Genomic DNA, 22,876 nt, shown 5'->3' on the forward strand with positions numbered 1-22,876 from the left:
AGCCTGTGGCTGAGACTCATGAGGACCTGCTCTGCTCCATCTCAGTAATTCCCTGAGAGGTAGGCCCTGCTATGGTTTTCAGCTTCATCTCATTGAGCCAGTTTCCTCCATTTAGCAGATGAATTACCAGCTTTCCTTATGCTTTTAATTTCAAACAATCTGAAAAACTTCACTTTGGAAAATAATGAATATAGTCTTAATACTAATATACTTTGTTAAGTAAATGTATTCTTGCTTCAGAGTCTTGTTTGCTACACCAAGAGGAAATGTATTCCTGAACATAAAATGAGCCAATCTTACTGGAAAAAATAAAAATTATGGCATATATATAAACATAAAGCAGAGAAAATGATATAAACAAACATCCTCTTACCCACTAAAAAACCTTATCAAATGTAAGATTTTTCTCCCATTTGCTGTTAAGAGATGAAGCTTCCTTTGTGATCCTTCCTGGCCGCATTTGTGAAGTTTTCCCCACAATTAGGATGACTGCTAACCTGAGCGTGTTCATGTATTTTTTTGGTATATTTTTATTTCAAGGCAATATATACATAAATAGTGGTAAACATTTAAATAAAAGACTGTTAAACTCAGTGAATGCCTCTGCAATTTGGTTTTTTTTCTCATTCAACACTATTTTACCATTAGGTGCATTGTATATGTAACCCTAAATCATTTGTTTTAACAACCATATGTTGTATAAGAATACCATAATTACCCACGTTATGCAACCTGCATATTAATTAAGACTTACTTCTTTGTGGATTTCCCTTTACTGCTGTGAGAACTAGTGGACAAGTGAATGTATCTCATTTTCTCGAGGGCATGTATACACCCAGGAACTCAATACCTGGGTCACAGGGTATGTGCATCTTCTCTTTAATCAACCAGATATTGTCAAATAACCATCCAAAGTGCTTATGCTGATTTAGCATCTAGTATTGTGCCAATCTGCAAAGTACACAATAGTATCTCACTGTGGTTTCTTTTTTTTTTTTTTTTAAAGATTTTATTTATTTACTCATGAGAGACACAGAGAGAGAGAGAGAGAGAGAGGCAGAGACACAGGCAGAGGGAGAAGCAGGCTCCATGCAGGGAGTCCGACGTGGGACTCAATCCCAGGCCTCCAGGATCACACCCTGGGCCAAAGGCAGGCGCTAAACTGCTGAGCCACCCAGGGATCCCCTCACTGTGGTTTCAATCCATATTTTCAGATGCTCAGTGATGCTCAGCAAAATTTAATGGGCTCACTGGCCATTCAAATATTTTCTTCTTGAGTTGTCTGTTTCCTTTACCCATTTTCTACTGACATATTAGTCTTTTTATAACTGGTCTGTGAGAGCTATTTATACATTCTGTATAGAAATCCCTTGTTATTAAGATTATAATAATCCTTTGTTGTTACTAGTATTATTATTAAAAACTAATTTTCCTTAGTTGGTCACTTATCTTTCTAGAATCTAATTCTATAAATTTTTTATTTTAACATACTCAAATATGCTGAACTGTTTTGCGTCTTGTGTCCTAAGGAGGCCTTTCATTAATTTATTAACTATGTTGAGAGTCTATTATGTGTTTAATAGAATAAAACAGGCATCTAAAAAAGTGAGTAAGAGGGGCGCCTGGGTAGTTCAGTGGTTGGGCATCTGCCTTTGGCTCAGGTCGTGATCCCAGGGTCCTGGGATAGAGTCCTGCATCAGCCTCCTTGCAGGGAGCCTGCTTCTCCCTCTGCCTGTGTCTCCGTGTCTCTCATGAATAAATAAATAAATAATCTTTAAAAAATAAATAAATAAAATTTAAAAAGTGAGAGACATGGTCAGAGAAGGTCTCTTTGAGGAGGGGACATGGAGAGAAATCAAATGAAGTACAGGAGGGAGTGCAGGGTCTGAGGGAAGACTATTCCAGGCCTGGGGAGTAAGGAGACCCTGAGCTGAATGAAACAAAACCGTATATCAGCCACAGCAGGCAAACCTGGTGAGCAGTGCACAGCAGGGAGATAACTGAGCATTGATCACAAGAAGGCAGCGCGGGAGAGCAGCAGACACAGCTGCGAGAGCAGCAGGGGCAAAGCACTTTCATTCAGGGATAAGTCAAGTCATCTGAATTCAGAACAGGAAAAGGACAGATTTATTCCATCTCAGATCTCGTAATCAGATCATCCTAGCTGCTGTGCATAAAACGAGCTATGGTGGGCCCAGGGAAGAAGGAAGGAGTTAGCAAGGCATCATGGAAGAGACGTGACTGCGGGGCAGGCACGGCAGAGGTGGCGCAACTGTGACTCGACGGACAGCAGACCAGCAGGGACTTGCTGATGGAACAGATGTGAGATCTGAGAGAGGCAGAGAGAGGGGAGATCAAAGGTTTGCTGATATTGCTACATGGTGTTTAGGAATTACTGCTAACTCTTAGCAGTGGGGACAGTACTGTGGTTCTGTTTTGTTTTCTTATATAACTATACAGTGAAATAAATGTTTACAGATGAAATGATCGGACATTTTGTTTCAAAATAATATTGGAGGGGAGGGGACAAGGGGAAGCAGAAATGAAACAAATTTATCCGTGAGCTGAGCACCAATGGAACTGGGTGACAAGGGAATTCATTACGTTATTCTACATACTTCTGTTTATGTTTGAAATTTCCCATAGTAGTAAAAGCAAAAAGAAAAGACTGCCTCCTGATTTTGGACTGAGCAACTGGGTAAAGGTTGAGGCATCTGCTGATCTGTGCAAGAGCAGTTGTTCTTGGTTTGGGGTTTGGCGGGGGAAAGCGGGGATGGGCAGTGGAGGTATTAATTAAAAGTTCTACTTTAAGCTTGCTGAGCCTCAGACCTCTACATAACTCACTCATCTTGTCAGGAACCAGCCCTTCCAAATTCTGTATGTGATCTGACAAAAGACTGCTTTTATAGACTAACTTAAGGGAAAAACAGGGTTCATTATTAGCAGGGAAGATGGCCCAAGGGCAAATGAACCAGGACCCTTGAGCCACCATCCACAACATGTTATTTTTCCAGTGACTCTGCCACACAGAACTTGCATGGCCCACAAAGTCTCCAGTGTGTACTCCCACAGCAAACACTGGCTTGAGCCCTAGTCTGCATAATGGCATCATATGGAGGAGCAGAAGCAGAAAGTCATCACCTTGTACGTGCAGATAGTCAGCTTCCTCTTCCTGGTCTCTGTGTTCCTCTGCAGTAATGTGTTACACATCTGGAAAACCTGCTGCATGACAGCGTCTTGTCTCAGGTCATCACGGCCCTTCGGAGTGATCACAGCATGTATCAGTGGGCATCATCCACTTTATTACAAAATCATGCAGCCAGCCACATGAGGACTACGAAAGGGCGCTCAGCAGTCAATCTGCACATCCTCACAGTCTCTTTAATAACTAAGACCTAACGCTATTCCCTCACTCAGAATGAGCTGTACCACTGGGCAGGCCGGACCAACCGGGAAAGATGCTCCCCCCCGCCCCTTGCCACTTCTGTCACTGGGCTAACTGGAGCTCCTGCTCGGGGGGTGCAGGGCACTGTCCTCTCTGCACTATCTCTTGGCGGCCCAGAGAGCTGGGGAGCAGACTAAGGGGACCACCAGCCCCTTGCTGATGCCTTCCACAGCAGTGGGGTGGGGTGGGGTAGGTGAGAGGGTGGGTGTACAGCACCGCCCTCAGGACTGCCCAAGCAAGAGCCTTGAGCCTGAGCTCTTCCAGGAACTAAGCAACAAGCACCTAATGGTTTCCTTAACAAGCTGCTTGTTAACCTCTTCATATCTGTACATTCTACTTCAATCAACTGTTAGAAGGATGGCCTTCCAGAGACACACAAAATTTAGGAAAAGCAATCGGCTTCTAGAAAATAATATATCTATATTCTATTAGTTTTCCTCACTAGCAATTTTTGAGAAGAGAAATAAAGGCTCAAATAAAATAAAATAAAATAAAATAAAATAAATAAGAAAAGAAAAGAAAAGGCTCAAAGCAGGATGTAAGTATCAATTACAGTTTTGCTTTGACTTTTTCCACTAAGCCACCAGGGACTGCATCACTGGAGGGAGCCTCACCTTGACAAGCTGTCTCCTTTCCTTGCCATCAGACCCCAAACAGTCTATTATTTTCGGTAAATTTAGACCTCCTGCTAAACGAAATTCTGCTTTAAATGACTGTACAGTCACCAGATTTCTGTATTCTCCTGTGGGGTCCACCTAATAAAACATATAAATGAGAGAATAGGCCAGGTGTACTATGTGCTTTTAAAGAATAATGAAATATACACAACAATTTTAATATTAAATAGAGGGATGTATGACAGTGTATTGCAGGTTAAGAGCTCAAGTGATAATTTACTTCTTGTTTAAATGAAAGAAACAAAATTCAACACTGGAAAGGTTTATCAAGTCACACAAGTCAACTCCCTAAGCATCTCACTGACCCTGGGGTGCACGGTGTTAGAACAGTGTTGCCAAAAAGCTTCTAAAGAACCTGGTTTCAGGTCTCACCACTGACTTTGTCTATGTTAAGTCCTCTGAGAAACAGCAAATGTCTCACAAAAACACGTGAGGTAAAGTTTAGAAAAGTGTACAGGGTGGTCTGCTAGGCTGAACTGCTAATACCTTTGCCAGTGTAGCTGGAAAGGTATTAGTTAATCCATATGACGAAGCTACATTTTTTTTTTTAAGATTTATTTATTTATTCATGAGAGACAGAGAGAGAGAGAGAGAGACAGGCAGAGGGAGAAGCAGGCTCCATGCAGGGAGTCTGACGTGGGACTTGATCCTGGGTCTCCAGGATCAGGCCTGCCGAAGGCGGTGCTAAACCGCTGAGCCACCTGAGCTGCCCTGAAGTTCATTTTGAATAAAAAAACTACGTATACTAAGAATGTAGTTAAATGATCTTTGTTTTTAAGTTTTTTAAGTTTTTATTTTGGGAGAAGAAATGTGTGGGAAATATCAGAAAGGGAGACTGAACACAAAGACTCCTAACTCTGGGAAATGAACTAGGGGTGGTGGAAGGGGAGGAGGGCGGGGGTGGGGGTGAATGGGTGACGGGCACTGAGGGGGGGGCACTTGACGGGTTGAGCACTGGGTGTTATTCTGTATGTTGGCAAATTGAACACCAATAAAAAATAAATTTATTATTTAAAAAAAGTTTTTATTTTAATTCCAGTTAGTAAACATAGTTATTAGTTTCAGATGTACAATACAGTGATTCAGCACTTCCATACATCACCTGGTGCTCCTCACGACAGGTGTGCTCCTTCATCCCCATCACCTGTTTTCCCCTTCCTCCCACCCTCCTCCCCTCTGGTGCCCAGCAGTGTGTTCTCTAGAGTGAACAGTCCATTACTACACTATAACCTCTATTATTATACACATCTTTACTAATGTGGCATTTCTAGCAATAAAATATCACCACAGCATAGCTAAAAGTATTACCTATATTATAGTTAATTTATTTTTTTTATTTTTTAAGATTTATTTATCTATTTATGATAGACATAGAGAGAGAGAGAGGCAGAGACACAGACAGAGGGAGAAGCAGGCTCCACGCCGGGAGCCCGATGCAGGACTCGATCCCGGGACTCCAGGATCGCGCCCAGGGCCAAAGGCAGGCGCCAAACCGCTGAGCCCCAGGGATCCCCTATTACAGTTAATTTAATACTATAACACATACTGTGTTACTTGATAGGATAATACATGACAGTCAATACATTCTAACACACAGACTTTTTAAAATATAAAGCATTTAGGGACTTTCTTGCCAAGTTAAAAATTAATCTTAGCATAAGCACAAAGAATCTTTTCTTCTTTTGGCTAATGAAGGTGAGTCTACAGACCTTCCCAAGGAAGATGGGAGGTGTGAAACTGATGGAACAAGAAAAGAAAGCAGGAGAGTTCTGTAAGTGTTTGAAGGCTTAGGTAAAGGAAGTCTATGGAGAAACTATAGGCTGAAACAAATGGAAGTGCCAATTTTTAAACCACTTTTGCTCTATTTCAAATGGTTAACCCAAGTAAGAGGAATTTAGTTCAATAATAAAGTCAAGATGGTTAATAGTAAATTACCTTAATTTCCATAGTTGGAACAACAACATCTTCTAAATTCTTCAGTTTAGTGATTGGCTGGTCTGCTGGGATATTGATGCCTTCTATATAGAAAAGAAAGAGGTTCTGGTGACAACTACAAGCTGAGGAAAAGCTCTGAAGTTAAAGCAAAAGAACTTAGCAGATAACACAGACCCCAAACCTGTGGCTGATCTGCAGTTCAGGCTTCGACCCAGAAATGAAGACCTGGGGCTTGAGACACAATGTAGCTCAGGGCCAGAGCAGGACAATGGCTGACATGGCTTACAAGTGACCTTACACTTGACCTTGGCTTACACATGATCTTGCATAAGACCAGGCTGAACACCTTATGATAATCACACAAGAGTCTGCACAGCACATAGATAATTTATTCCTGCCATATTACTATTAAATGTAACCAAAGGAAGTGACAATCAATGTGTTTTGTTGGCTTAGAGGAATATGAGAACCCTCATTCTTATTTTCAAGTATTAAGAATTTAAATGCAAAGACCTGATTCTGAACAGAAAAAGGAATACAATTGTTAAAATATGGGCAGAGAGACTTATAAGTACATACACATAACCAAATATTACAGCACCTGATAATTATTTGAACAGCACAGCAAGAAGAGCAAAGGATTACATGCAAGGCATTCTAACACGTATGGAGGAAATGATAAAGGCTTGTCATTTTTAAGACCTTGCATTTGCACAGTGAGTAACCAACATCATTTTCAGAAAGCTTTGATGCTGAAAACTGTCAGTTATTCAGTTATTTTAATGGACTTGCCTCTATGCAATTAATTCTCTGCAAAAAGTATTTTGTACCAAGAGTCTCCCAGAAAAATCAAATCATTAATTTAGTGCAATCATGTATTACCAGATAGATATAATATATTAAAGGAAAAGTGACTAGGGGTTTTTGAAGTTACTAGATAAAAATTCAGCTATAGACCATGCAGTGAATTGTAATCTTAAGGACTTTCATGTCTGCAATTAATGTTATGTATGTAAGTTAGAGAGATTACATATTCGGTGCTATAATTAATATATCCATACAGAGAAAAACAGCATAAAAGCAACACTCATTCTTCCAAACACCTACTTCTCTGAGTCTTCCACTGAGCGGCATCTAAGTTTGCTAATATGATGTAAGCATCACAAAGTGCTTCCACACTTCTGACCATATGAGGTCTCCGACTTCTGATAGTGTGGATTATTCTGTTTGCAGCCTCTGTTCGATCCTGTTCATTAAAAAAAAAAAAAAAATTACATAAAGAAATACCCAACACTTGAACTTTTCAGAGTTATAACAAAAGGAAAAGCAAAATTTATGCACTAATCTAAACACTGGAAAGACTATAATCCCTCAAAAATGAAAATAGTGACCTTCTGAATGAAATACTCAAAGGTTCAATAATATCAATAGTAAAGGACTTGGGTGTGTTTTGAAATCTATTTTTTCTTTGCTCAATGCTGTGAGGAAAAAAAGTATTGGTATCTACTATGTTTGGAGAATATTCAGGAATTTGGAACCAGCTTTAAGTAGAATAACAAAGGATTTAAAAACTGAATACAGTTAGCAACACACATTCTTAGAATCTCTGAGATTTAAGAAAGGAATATTGCAGGAAAATATAAATACTACAATTCAAAAAGGTATGTGTATTTAATCCAAATACCTCATCAAGCTGAGAGCTTTGTTTAGGTGCATTTTTAGTTATTCTACTCCTTCTTGCTGCCTCTGGTTTGGTCAAAAATTCATCTTTGTTTGCATTTGCTAAGGCCAGTATAATAAACAAAGTGTGATGGGGGTGCTCCATTGAAATTCTAGAGATAAGCTGTTAGAAAATAAAGAACAATTAGTTTTATGCAACCAACCAACCAACCAACCAAGAATAGGAAATCCGTAACATTTTTCATTCTGTTTGGCATTAAAGAGAAGTGTATCTCTACCACATACTGCCGTGGGTAGAGTATGTGTGTGACACGAAGGAAGGATAGGAATGACAGGAAAACTAAGTAACTTATACGGGGTGAGCCAAGACAAAAGGAAATTTTTATTTCCACCCCCTTAAAGCATAATAAATATGAATGACTATTTTTGTATTTTCATTTCCTAGAGTGGAACAGTAATATATAACATGAAAGGAAAGCAACTGTGTTTTGATTTTCAGGTTTACTTACATTATTGAGGACTTCATGAAATCCTAGGCCTCCCATCATTTTGGTCCCCATTCTGGCAGCCAACTGGTACATGAGAGGCAAAAATTTATATGATGGAATCTTCATTCCATCTCTCTACCATTAAAAAAAAAAAAAAAAAACTTTAAGAAATAATGTATTTTTTAAAATTTATTTTTTATTTTTATTTTATTTTTTTAAGATTTTATTTATTTATTCATGAGAGACACACAGAGAGAGAGGCAGAGACACAGGCAGAGGGAGAAGCAGGCTCCATGCAGGGAGCCCGATGTGGAACTCGATCCCAGGACTCTGGGATCCCGCCGAACCAAAGTTAGACGCTCAACCGGTGAGCCACCCAGGAGTCCCTGAAATAATGTATTTCAAAAAAAATCTCACATATAAGCAAATTAGATAAGATATAATGCTACTAGCACAACCATCTACTTGTTTGTTTGTTTTTTTTTTTTTTAGATTTTATTTATTTATTCATGAGAGACAGAGAGAGAGAGAGAGAGAGGCAGAGACACAGGCAGAGGGAGAAGCAGGCTCCATGCAGGGAGCCTGACGTGGGACTCGATCCCGGGTCTCCAGGATCAGGCCCTGGGCTGAAGGAGGCGCTAAACTACTGAGCCACCTGGGCTGCCCTCCATCTACTTGTTAATAATACTTCACTATCTTTTTTCCCTTGAGATGCATTTTAGGTGGATCTTCCTGATGAATGGTAATCTAGGTTGAGTCATTGGTGAGTCACAGTATTTGATCCTAAATTAAACTGTATTCATAAATGGAACACTTGCACTGATTACATTCCAGTGAATCCAAGGAGGACAAATGTAGATTTGAGGGCTATTGTGATCTGGACTATAGAGAAGTTGGTGTGTAATAAAATGGAGTAACTTTATCCCCTATGCTGAAACTAACAGGATACCAGCCCCTATGCATACTAGCTCAGAGATTGCTCATATCTATTATGAGTCTTATTCTTTTCAACGAGAAGAAACATTTTACTTTTATGTTTCATATTGATTGACAATGTAGATCCTGTAAGCATAACTTTAACATTAGGTATCATCAATAAAAACTAAAATTTTAATAAATACTCATGAAATACTACTGCCTTCATGTTTTCCTAAATTTTTTTTTTTCATTTACAAAAGTAATTCACACTTTTGTAAAAATCGCAGAAAAGATAAAGCAGGAGGAAAAACCTGCCTGTGGTTCCATCATCTTTAAGCATCTTCCAAATCTCACAGGTTGGCATTCTGGTACTTTCCAGGGGTAACTGAGAAAGTAGGGGCAAAGACTGAACTAAATGTTATCACCTCCACATAAACCTGTGTCATTGGAGCTCAAGTACCCATGAGTAAAGCACTGAACCAAATACCGGTGATACAAAGAATATACAAAATCTGTGACACTAGTGGGCTTAACGTCTAAACTTTTCAAGCACAGACCAGAAGAGTGGGTTCAAAAAAAGACTCACCTTCATCATGCCATTGACTTCAGGAACTCCGGAATTTTCAAGCCAGAGAGAACAAAGACGGAATATCCACATATCATGTCCTTCTCCACTCAATAAGCAACTGATGTAATTTTCAACTGCTTTACATAAGAAACGTTTACGATCCTCTTTCAGTGCACGGAGTGCACATTCATCCAGCTCCAGCTCCCGCTGAACCTTTACTGTGTATCTGGCATTCGATAATTAAAGGAAAACACAACACCCGTCAGATGGTACAGAACTACAAAATCATACATGAGATACAACATAAATGAATAATCAGGTGACCATCCCAGGAGAAAGAAGCAAAATTCTAAAAATTCTAAGAGAACAAATTTACTTTTAGTATCTTAAAGTCTGTGCAATTCCAAAGCCATTCTAGACAAACAGGGACAGAGCGGACCCTCCCCAAGATGCCTACTTTACTCAATTTTCTATTTTCCCTATTGTATACCGGCCAAAGGCAGGTTTGAAGAAGGGTTTAATTACATTGGAAGAGATAACTCTTCTGTATTTAATTTCAACACCTATCTCTTTTTAACTATGATACCAACAAATCCAAAAGCAAAACAAAAAGCTAATATCCATATACTCTACAATGCACTTGGAATCATACAAAGTGAATTCACGCTCTGGTTCCGCACACCTCTCTACATATAGTCACTGTATCTCTGTGTAGCTTGTCACTTATCACTCGTAGACCTCTCATTACCTGTTGGTCTGGATTTTATGTTCCCTAAGAAGGCCCACTTCCTCTTTGGCCCTTTTCAAAAGAGCCTGCTTGTTTTCAAACTCTGATGATTTCATGTAGTTTTCAATTCTCTGGTACTGTGTATCTGAGAACCGTGCTAATGAGAGAAACGCTTTCATTTTTCCATTTCTAAGTTCATCACTGCTTTCTCCATCGTAATTTCTAGCAACTTCCACTGCCTTGAAGAAAACACAATTATATTGAGAAACTAAATGCACTAAAGAATCAAAGAAATACCCGCTCTAAGGTTCAATTTATATATATATATAAATTATTTACATTAATGGTATTGGTATTTTTTACATATACATACACACACACACACACACACGGATAAGCTAAATTATACTAAGTATTTGAAATTTTCAAACAACTTTGACAGCATAGAAATAACCTGAACAGCTAATATATTAAAGAATTGTACAAAAACAAATGGCTCCATAAAATTTAAAGATAGTCATATTAAGATTTTCATGCTACACTAGCTATTTCCTCAATTAATTAAACTAAAGGAGTCAGAAGGAGCAACAGGAAGGTTGAAAGGGGCTGGGGCACAGAAGTGCTAGCCCTAAACGTAGGGCAGCTGAGTTACAAAGGAATAGTAAAGACTGATGTGCATATTCCTTAATCAGCTCTTTTTGTAGATAAATAAATGGAGAAATGATTAGAAACAGCTTGTTGAGAGAGTAGCTGGTGCTGAGGGGGTGGAGGGCAGACATATCTGGGCTTATTTCAAAACAAGGTCCTTCCTTTTTAACACTGTATTTCATTCTGCCTTAAAAATTACACAGAGCTACCACAGTAATAATATATACAAAAAATGAAATCTTTTAACTTTTATTTGCATTTGAAAGGCACATGGCCCTGAAGAAAAGATTGAGTGTATTCATGCTGCAAACTCTCAAGGACTGCTAGAAAACTTTACCTTTTCTAGATAGGTCTGCATAATCACTGCAGGGTTTTCTAGGCAAGTTTCTGCTAACCAGGTGCCACAAACCCTCAGACACTCTGTGTACAGAAGGCTTAGGTCGGGATCATTCTGTGTATGGAAAACAGAATCGTAAAAAGTCATTCATTACCTAATGAGTACACAAAAGTATCTTCCATGCAGGGAAAAAGCAAGTTAGAAATATTTTTCCTCATCTGCTTTCACCATACCACTATTTTAATAATTAAAAGTATGTAAGTTTTTATGAAATAATCATCTCCCACTGCTTATTATTATTATTACTATTGGAGCACCTCATAATTACTGAACACTCATATATGCTAGCACTTCACAAAGGCTCTGGGTGTATTAGGTCATTTCAAGAGGTTCAAGGTTCAAGAACCCTATGAAATGAGAACTGTTAGTCTCCCTAATTCGCAGAGTTCAACGTTAATGCTGAGAATGGGTAACTGCACTCAGACTTCCTTCTGGCTACATCTGTGAGGCAACATTTAAGCATCATATGGTCAGCTATCAGTGCTCGGTGTAGTGATAAACTCTCTGATAATGGAGGATTATCATACGAGTGCCCAGTACAGAAACCACAGGAAGCTGAGAGTCATTAAGCAGCATGCGTCAGAAGGACAGCATTGTGGGCACACCTTTAAACACTGCGCAAGTCCTGCAAATGCCTCTACTTTTCCATCATATGCTGGACACAGAGCTACAGAAGCTAACACATTTTCAGCAACCAGTAGGTAATGTTAGAGAAAATATCATACATTGTATGTCCTAAGTAGGTAGACTGACAATAATTCCCATTTGCTTTTCTTTTAATGTCTGTTCTCTCACGCATTTCCTCTATTTTTTTTATGTCAAACTTATAGTAGCTTTCTCCCCTCACCACTCTCTAGTAGTCCTTTCATGTTTATTTCCCACACACCCTTCTCCAATTCTACATAAAGTTAAAACAAAACAAAACAAAAACAGCTTCATACTGGGATAAATCAAATTACCACAAGATGGATAGAATTATTATAAATAGAAAAAAAAAAAGAGTATTTTCTAAACTTCTTTTACAAATACTAATTTTCCAGGCTCTTACAATTTCTTGTTCATGGATCAATAATTTCAAGGCTTTCATAAAACTGTGGATTTATTAAAAATATTTTAAAGCACAGTAATTTTTATAACAGTAATTAATTTAGCCAATTAAAAAAAATAGTGAACCTGTGCACAACTGGCATCCAACTTCTTGATCATTTGCTTGAGAATACTTAGGGCAAGACTCTGCTCCTTTTTTGCCCAAAATACTTGTGCTTCCTCCAGCTGCCACTCAGAGACTCCACAACTTGCTGGATTATACTGTTTAATTTGAAATATTGCTCTTTCAGGGAGCTGAAATGAAAATGACATGAGAATAAATACTTTTACTACTACTACTACTACCTGAATAATCATGACAGCAGTAACTACCATTCATTGATGACTCTTTGGAAGAACTATCTTAAGCACATCTCTATCTGCCTCCTCCAGCCCCACAACTGTCTGTTTTCCCCATAAATACATAGATACATACAAGAATATGTATGTGTGTGTGTTTGTACACTATATAAACACTATAGAAACTCACTTAACTGTTATCGATATAATAAGTTAGGTATATTCTCATTTCAGAACTAGGAAACAGGCTTAGAGGAGGTAAATACCCTGTCCAAGGCTTAAACTTAAGTCTGATGCCAAAATGGAGAATCTTGAACAATTATGCGAAACAGTATTTTTATAATAATCTGTTTCTCAAGACATTTCTGTTTTACTCGTGCTTTCTATTTTCTGCCATAAAAGGAAAGGTCACGGGTGAGACGATATGGTTCTGAATCCTATTACCTGAGTGTTCTTGGCAGTTCGGGCCAGTATGGAAAGTTCTACAAGGTGCTTGGTAAGAATGTCCCTAAAACATTCTCTCTGGGAGTTCTCCATTTCCTTTTCCATCAGGATTTCCAAAATGACTGTGCGGAGAGCCATGATGGGCTCCTGGAAACTGAAATCACTGTCTTTGAGAAGCTGGGAGTGTTTCCGCCACTTTGTGTATACTTCGGATGGTTGCCTATCCGTGACTGATCTGAAAGTACAATCACAGAATTCATGCAAGCAAGGGAAAGGAGGAAAATAAGATCCCTATTATGCAGGTTCTATATTTAAGATATAATACAAAAGAGTTTTTACAGTAAGGACACTAGAAATTCAAAATGGTTTAAAAGAAGGACCAAAGTTTAGAAAGCTACAAAACCATCAGACCTCCGAAGGTCAGCACAGGGGCTACAGATGATGAACATTTTTAAAGACTGTCTTAAAAAGCAGCATTTCTAAGTATATATTCTTCTGAAATGAGAACACATTCATCAAGTGTGTCATTCAGAACGCGCCCTGTGGAAAAGTAGACATGTCAGCAAGGAAATGAAGTGAACTCCTGAATTTCTACTGTGCCCATCTAGGCACCGGGGGTGACTCTTTGCATAATGACAGTTGTTAAAGAAATCACAATTCAGTGAGAGACAATGCTGGCAACTGGCAAAGGTTTCACTTACCAACATTATATATTAAATGAAGAGAAAATGCACATTGTGGAATTAGTTTACATGGAAAGTCTGCTTCCCACACGTTACTGCCCAATCCCTCAGGACCACTGCACTGACAAGAATAGAGGGGACACAGGGACAGGAAGAAGACAAGGTGATGACTAGGAAATTAAAGCTCCTTTAGGAAGCTTCTAGGTCAGCATGGCAGAAGGGACCTAAAACAACACTGATGCCACAGCAGTGCTGCAACAGAATGGGGGACCATGAGCTCTGGCAGAAAATCATGAAAAAACAATTTTATCTGGGGTAGGACAGGGGAAGAGCCGTAAAGAAGAAAGCACAATGAAGCTAAATTTCAAAAACCTGTATTTTTACAATAAATATTTTTGAAAATGCTTATTTTAATAAAAGCACAGTGCATGAGGCTAATCGACTTCTATTTTCTAAGAGAAACAAACCTACAGCTAGCTTCTTTCCTCATTTCTTAAGTGACTGCTGAGAGAGAAGAGCAGAGCTGCACCTGAGGGTGGGTTATGCAGCCGTCTGAACCACATACCTGGAGAGGAGCTGCCCGATGTTTTCGAGCTCCCCGATGGCCTGCAGCCTGCTGAGTGTGGGGTAGAGTGAGTACACAGACTCGAGGCCACCCTTGCACAGCTCTTCCACTTCCTTCACCCTGGTGGCAGCAAACACAAGACACTTGGGACACTTAGAGGTTTTCAGAAATATCACAGTTCAACCCTGCTGCTACAGAGTTCTTCTCCCTGGCTTTGCTGTTGACAGAGTGCCCCCGAAATTCATGAGCACCAGCACGACACGTGGGCATGGAAGCATCGTCTGGGCCAGAGGTTCATCCCACTCTCCCACTTCTGGCGGTTTAACCCACAGCACATTACTGGCTACCTAAGTTTTTTCACTTTCAGAATTATTCAGAAGCTTAAACAATACGTATGGAAAGAGCCTGACAAAATGGCTAGCACCTAATAAGCACTGAAATGGTAGTCAATCTTCCTGTAATAAAATACAGCATTTAACAGGTCAACAGGTTGTTTGTTTTTTTAGGATTTTATTATTTATTCATGAGAGAAGCAGAGAGAGAGAGAGAGAGAGAGAGAGAGAGAGAGAGGCAGAGACACAGGCAGAGGGAGAAGCAGGCTCCATGCAGGGAGCCCGATGTGGGACTTGATCCCGGGTCTCCAGGATCAGGCCCTGGGCTGAAGGCGGCGCTAAACTGCTGAGCCACCCGGGCTGCCCCAGCAACTACTGTTAAATAAAAAAGTGTCTTACATATGTTTAATAGCCTGTTACAGTTAAGTACCGTCTTGTGCATGATCTCATCTGTGCCTCATAACAAGCCTTCATATCTGTAAGTCCGACCATTAGTCACCACTTTACAAAATGAACACTAATGCTAGGAGCTCAGTGCCACACAACTACTAGAGGAGACAGGATTAAAACTGCAGGAAGCGGACAGAGGCGGGAATCAATGAGACATTCTTCAGGGTTCTGCATAAAGAGCTCAGCTTGTCCCAGTGGGAATTTTTTTTTTTTTTTCTTAAAGATCTGGGGCAGCCCAAGTGGCTCAGCGGCTTAGCGCTGCCTTCAGCCCAGGGTGTGGGCTCCCTGCATGGGGCCTGCTTCTCCCTCTGCCTGTGTCTCTGCCTCTATCCCTCTCTCTGTCTCTCTCATGAATAAATAAATAAAATCTTTAAAAAAAAATAAAAGAAAGATCTGAACCATATGAACAAATAAAGGCATAACATTAAACAAAAAAAGTAACAATTTATGCAAGCACCTAACATACAAGCATGTTCCTACATCTAAAACAAAAATAGAAAGGTTTTATTGGTTCTATCTATCTATCTATATTTGACAAATGTATTAAAGGATTCTCTAAATATAAAACATTGAAACACGGAGAATCCCTTTTCAAGGAAGGGAAAACAACTGTTAAGATAGGCATACCCACAGCTCCTACAAAAACATTCCTTCAGAAGATAAAACTCATTTGAGCGCTTACTTCTTAGATGTACAGCAGCTACAAAATTGTTAATCCCAGGATTTTGCCTCCCCCTTCTGTACCCCGAGAGCATGAACACTGACTGGCATGATTTATTACACAGTGAACTTGGTTTTTGAGAGGAGAATGGAAATAACAAAAAAAAACAGCCTGACCAAAGCCAACAAGTCCTTATCTCTTCATTACTAGGGCAAATCTTCACATTGAAATTATCAAGTTTTCAGAAAAGCAGCCATGAATTAAATGTTAAAATATAGTAACTCATTTTATAATACCTGGCATATCTGAGACTTTCATAAAATGTGGAGAATTCTCTATCTCTTAGAGACTGGAGAGCATTGTACAATGATTCATGGTAACTGATTCCTTCTGTTCCTTTGCTGTGAGATAATTAAAATATAAGGGGAAAAAATGGAATTATAAACAAAGAATCTTAAAATATCCACGTATAAATAGTTTCACTGAAAAAACAAAATTCGACAACTAAAATGAAAACTTCTCCATTTAAAAAAAAATGCATTTCTAGGAATTTTGTCAAGAAATACAAAGAATTTTGCAGATCATTTAAGTTATTCCGGCAGAAGAAAGTAAACTTCTCAGATATTTTGCCTGGTTCTAACTATGCTATCTTCTCATTTAATGACTCTGTGAACATCGACTGTGTGCCAGGCACCAGGCACCAGATTCCAGAGGGGAATCCATGAGTGGACAAGTCAGATAGGTCGTCCTTCTCATAGAGCTCATGCTATGGTTTGGAGAAGATGGACAATAAATAAGAAAACTATTGGACAGTAATGACGACATGTGAAGAATTAAAAGAGGAACCAGAATTCTTGGGTGGCTACTCTGGATGAGTGGTCAGCAGAAGTCTGAGATGGGACACTGTTAAACTAGAATCTGAATGAAAGAAGCCACACGCATGGCAAGCGGCAAAAAAACAAGATATATGTAAGGCCTTGAGGTGGAAATACATTGGCCTGCAGGAAGAACACAGAGGAAGCCCACGTGCCCATAATGAAGCCAGCAGAGGGAAGGATGGGATGTGGTGATTTATAGAGGCAAGCACGAATAGGCTCCTACAGTAAAATGCTGTAAAAATATGAGAGCAAATCTCTAATTTTACAGCAATCTAATGGTCTGAAATTTGAAAGACATTTCAATTAATGAAATTTTTTCAATGAAGGCAATTCAACATATAATTAATAGGATTTCATTATTTGGTATTTTTGTCATCTATTTTGACATAAAAATTATTTTATTTTTACATAAAAGTGAACCTTTTATTGGATGAGGCGTTTGGCTTTCCACTCAGAAAAAAAATGGTGACATTACATTTAGGTTATAAACGGTATCTTCCTGTTTCCTGTTTCTTTTACAAAAGAAAACCTTTTATCAATAAAGCAGTCTTCTGTGAACCATCCAGCCAGTAAAAGAGCAATGTGACTAACTAAAGAATCTGCAGCAGGGAGTGGGAAGGGAAAGGACTATATTTTTCTTGAATTTATAAACAAAAAGTCGTTCATGAAAATATACATTTTAGATTGCTATTTTCAAGTACATCTTGGGGGTGGGAGCGGAGGTGCCCTGGCTAAGAGGAAGGTGAAACTGAAACGTAGGCATAGTCACTGCTTACTGCTGTCCTAGTCAAGCATTCAGGCATGTCTACAGCTGACAGCATCTATAAAACATACAATACACAACCCGTTCCCCTCAGAGGGTGAGATTAAAAACAATTTCCTGTTTACAACTAGAGAAATGGTAGTAAAAAATGTCTGGGTTCTTCCTACTTGACAGAAATGCAGTGCTCCCACTGCATGTTCCTCCACGCAGCTTGGTAGTGGAGCTCCTGTAGCTCGGCACAGCACTCCTTGTTTTCATGATCTAATCCTTTTAAATAGATGGAGAGAATATGGCAGAGTCCCAAATTCTGCAAGGCCTAAGCAGTTTAAAAAAAAAAAAAAAGTTCAGTACTCAAAGGTAACAGAACTAGAGAAACAGCAATCAAACAGGAAAAGTAACTTTGACAACACATCACAAAAATCCCAAAACACAGTTTAGTATGTTCCCCCCAGAACACAAAGATGGAGCTCACAAGACCCTGCCACATGATGGGGGAGTGGCTAAGGATAAAGAACATCAGTCAGCAGCACAAGGATGGCCCTTGGGCCCAACTCTAGCGCAAACCATGAGAACAGTTTACATGAGACCCATCCACCCCATGGCACACTGCACAGTGAAGAATGTCTTCTGCTGTCAGCTAACAAGACTGTGACCAACAAATCTACATGATCTTTTAGGTCAATGTTCCACCCAATTCAGTTGTGTGTCCCCCTCTGGAGTTTAGCCCAATGCCTGAAAAGCAGGTAACTTGCACTCTCACCTCTAGTGTGCCCCCACTGACACGTTAAAATCATGTCAGCACTCCACTAGTAGTGCTTCTCCAGGGCAGAAAATAACTCACCTGAATTATTCCTGCCTGGCGGGTTGATGAGGAGATTGCTGTCTCAAGGTCATAGGTAACCAGGGCTTTCCCCCACATTGCTTCATGTTCATATGTACGCAGTCTATAAAGAAAGATTTTCAAAATGCCTTTTAGTTTTACATGCACGTAACTCCTTCACAGACAGAATTACCACACCGTTATCTAGAAACACGCAATTTACCTAGTAAGGGGCTGTAACATTTTCCCTCCGCCACAGCCATACAGACTGTCTGGCTCTCCTATACTTCTGTAGATTTCTAAAAGCAGATCCTAAAAACACGGCAGCAACAAAAATGGGAGAGGAAAAATATCACTTTATGAATTTAGCAAATGGGAAATTTTATCATTACCAACATGTATCTCCTAACTCTGTTATAAAAGTAAGAGACAGTGATACCAAAATATAAAGTTTTGAACACAACAAACTGATTCCAGAGAACAGAATGACTGACTCCCCTGAAATGAACTGCTCACAATTTCATGAATTTAAATAAGAAATCAATCCCAATCTATCGGACTTTTAACACATACAAAAATAATCATGTGAGTCAGAAGAGCTGGCTCAGTCAGAGGAGCATGTGACTCTTGATCTGAGGGTGATGAGTTCAAGCCCTACGATGGATATACAGATTACCTAAAAATAAAATCTTAAAACAAAAACATTAAATGAATCCCTGTCAAAATACTACAGCATTTTTCCCAGAGCTAGAATATACAATCCTAAAATCTGTATGGATTCACAAAAGACTGAGAATTAAAAAAAAAAAAACAGTAAAAACAAAAACAAATAATACTATTAACGACTAAAACTGTACATGGGAAATGATGTCTGCAAAATCTGACTCCTGAAAACTGAATGTAGTAAAAATAAAGGTCACGAATTTTTCTTTGAAAGAAAACTCAAAATTGCATTGTATTACAATTGATAAAATGTGGTATGGATAAAGAAGTGGCTTACTGACTCAAATCTTTGTTGTAAAGTTTGCACAAAATTGATTGTTTAAAATCATCTCAGTAAAATAAAAATGAAAATAGAAAACAAGAGAAAATGGGGTTGCCTGGGGGGCTCAGTCAGTTAAGCATGCAACTCTTGGTCTCAGCTTAGGTCTTAATCTCAGGGTCATGAGTTCAAGCCCAGCATTGAGCTCCACACTGGGCATGGAGGAAAGGAAAGGAAAGGAAAGGAAAAAGGAAAGGAAAGGAAAAATAAAGGAAAGGAGAGGAGAGGAGAGGAAAGGAAAGAAAAAAATGAAAAAGCTAGAAACTTTTGCAGAGAAAACCAAACAAGAGCTTTATTAATAGTGCTTGCTCTGGGAGATACTTACTACATACAAATTTACCAATACTGGCATAATTCTATACTTCTAATTCAACTGTTTATATTCACAAACATCAAACTGAGCCCTTTGTGGTTGGAACATTCAGGACCCAAGCCTCATACAGTGTCTTAACACAGGAAATACTCTAAGAACTCAGGTAGGACTATAAAAAAGCAAAAAGGGAAAAGAGAAAGGAGAATGGGACAAGCCCAGAGAGGACACACCTCACACAAGGTGTGGCTGAGGGTCCTAAATGTTCACAAAACATCAAGGAAGACGCTGGAGGGAAGGTGACCCTCTACTAGTCACCTGAAGTTCGGGAGGGTGGGGAGAGCTTTAGCAAGTGCTGCCTGAGGGAGCGTGGAAGGTCCTTCACAAAGTCTGGCTGTGAAGGGAAGGGAGGCCAGAAAGGGAGGATGGAAGAGAACACAGGGCAGAGGGAAATGACTTTGTGTTTGTCTGAAGAGGGATGATTTTATTTTGTCTTCAGGAGGCTTCACACCCAGCATGGGACATGAATTCATGACCACGAGATCGAGAGCTGCATGCTCCAGCAACCGAGTCAGTGGGCGCCCCTGAGGGGGTGATTCTCAAAGGAGTGTGGAAACCTGTGTACACACTCAGAGGAGGGCAGCGCAGTAAAGAACTAATTCTCTGAGAAAGAGTTCATAAAAATGAAACGTCTAGTCCAGAAAGGACCATCTGGACTAAAAAGAGGAGGTATTTGGGGGAACAGACGCAGAGAGACTTCATATCTGATGGGGAAGGTGGTGGGACCTCTTCTCTCTGTCCCCTGTTTTCTTCAAAAACAAGCAGGACGAGATAAGCAGGGCTTCAGGCAAAGCAGAAGGGCTGACACAAGTCATTTCAGAGGAATGAACTGACCAGAGATTCAGTGAGGGTGGACATTCAGAGATTTACAGAAGAAGCCATCTGCCCTAAGATGTGACATTCAAGAGACAAGTAAACAAATGAATATATGATTACGAATGTTAAATGCTATAAAGAAAATCAACAGGCTACTGTGGCAGAAAAGATACGGTATAAATTTACCCCATGAGATAGGTGGTTTTACTTCCAATTTGCAGATAAAGGAACTCAAGGTTGTAAGTAATTTTGTGCAAGATTTTACAACTAAGTGGCAGAGTAAGTTAATAACTTACAACTAAGTCTGTCTGCTACTCCAAGGTCTAACCTTCAAACCATGAACTTAAGGTATATGACACTCAGTCTAAATAGTAATGTCACTTTGAAAATCAAATGACATCTCTATAATCTCAGTAACAAAATAATAATCCGAAATATAAAATAAATAGTATCACAAATAATAATGTCTCTATAATATTTACCTGTAAACTTATTCCAGTTTCTTCTTTACTTTTTTCACTCAAACTAGAAATAGCTGTATTCTGGCTTGCTTCCTCAAACGTAAGACTTCTGTTTGTAACAAGAGCACTTCTTTTAATAAGAATCTACTATTTTGAAGCTTGTTGATATATACTATAGATAGACTTGGATGGGAAAAAAAACTAACCAAGGTCACAGTTAAAACATAATGAACCATTTACTCTAAATTATACGACTTACACCTAGAATAGAAAAAAAATTGTATTACTTTCTTGAAGGAGATCAAATTTTAATGACAGTCTGATATAGAGGAAGGCCACATGGCTTCTGTTCTAAATGTTCTGACAGTGTTCTTACCTGAAGTTCAACCTCATTCATAATCACGGGCACACAAATAAAGACCACACAAGACACCACTTAACACCTGATAAACTGGCAAAAAATTAAGAAGTCTTATAATACTGTGTTGAGAAAGAAGCGCATCAGTGGGATCTACCCACACCCAAGATTATAAAACTAGTAAGTGATAGGATGAAAACTCGGATTTGTAGACTCCAAGACCTTAGCTTTAAACCATGCATTTATATAGAGGACATTCTGTCCCGTAAGTAATTTTAACTCAGAAATCATGCCTATGGACAGTTTATGACAATAATAATCCAAAGTATAAAATACATCTTATCGTGGGTAATAGTGATTCCATTATTACCTAACACCTTATTTCTGTTTGGCTCCCTTCCTTAAATGTAAGGATTTCTACTGGTCTACTTCCTCATAAACTACATTTCTGAGAAGTATGCAAATTGGTATAACCATGTTAAAAGCCAATTTGGCACAATCTTTTAGGAGGCTAAAATTTTGCATATCCTGCAACCCAGTAATTTTATACTTAAGTATATACCATCAGAAAATGAGCAAATGAACTGTAGTGTGTCCTCCCCCTAGAACGTTAAGTGGCAGTGACAAATTCATGAAGTACAGCCACACACAGCATAAATATTACAAAAATATTGAGCAGAAAAACAAGTCATAGAAAAGTACACATATAATTTGTCATAAAGCTCAAAAATAAGGAAAATAAACTCTATTTATGGGTTCATGCTCCTATGATAAAAATTCCATCCAACAAACAATGAACACAAAACACAAGGAGGGAGCACAGAGTGTGGAGTGCCAAAACAGCACGGACAACATCCAACCTTCCCATGTGGATGGGACAGTTTCCTTATTGGCAAGTTATGCAGAAAAAGTTTTCAGAGGAAAAGTGGAAAGTAGGGGGACAGTCCTGGGGGTTATGACTCTGCCAGTCCAAGTCTGTTTACCCTACAGGCAAAAAAACAAGCCGTCAGACCCGAGCTGTCACTGCCTCATGGATCAGAAGCACTAAAATGACGCTGTCAGTGAACACTTCTCAGCTAAATTTGTTTCGCAGAGTTTGGGATTTCTTTCTAAAAAATTATGGACACTAACCTGAAAATCTCATCTGTTCCCAGCAGTAAGTTAATAAATAAAACTGTAGGAAACCTAACACAGTTTCTGAAGAAACCAGCATTCCCTACCCCCAATCCAGCTCATCTGTGTGCCCTTCCTTTGCCATCAGGAACCTGGGGGAAAACAACAAAACCAAACAGCAAGCCCTATTTGTCAAGGACTCATTCCTAATGTTAACCAAAATAAAATCCAGGCTCACCTGCTTATTAAAC

The 22,876-nt window shown here is 39.2% G+C and overlaps 1 protein-coding gene across 1 annotated transcript in view; it reads right to left on the reverse strand.

Annotated features, from left to right (window-relative positions):
• Nucleotides 1-22,876, reverse strand: part of ATM (ATM serine/threonine kinase) — a 114,638-nt gene that overhangs the window by 13,336 nt on the left and 78,426 nt on the right. The window contains 17 exon segments of the mRNA NM_001130828.1: nt 3,142-3,258; nt 4,060-4,200; nt 6,058-6,140; nt 7,165-7,303; nt 7,742-7,900; nt 8,247-8,360; nt 9,730-9,937; nt 10,460-10,677; nt 11,424-11,537; nt 12,657-12,824; nt 13,314-13,548; nt 14,562-14,681; nt 16,301-16,405; nt 17,813-17,961; nt 18,487-18,589; nt 18,689-18,777; nt 21,176-21,263. Of these exon segments, the coding sequence (NP_001124300.1) occupies nt 3,142-3,258; nt 4,060-4,200; nt 6,058-6,140; nt 7,165-7,303; nt 7,742-7,900; nt 8,247-8,360; nt 9,730-9,937; nt 10,460-10,677; nt 11,424-11,537; nt 12,657-12,824; nt 13,314-13,548; nt 14,562-14,681; nt 16,301-16,405; nt 17,813-17,961; nt 18,487-18,589; nt 18,689-18,777; nt 21,176-21,263 (2,350 nt within the window).

Source organism: Canis lupus, chromosome 5 (assembly GCF_011100685.1).
Source record: "Canis lupus familiaris isolate Mischka breed German Shepherd chromosome 5, alternate assembly UU_Cfam_GSD_1.0, whole genome shotgun sequence".
In the NCBI taxonomy this organism is placed as follows: domain Eukaryota; kingdom Metazoa; phylum Chordata; class Mammalia; order Carnivora; family Canidae; genus Canis; species Canis lupus.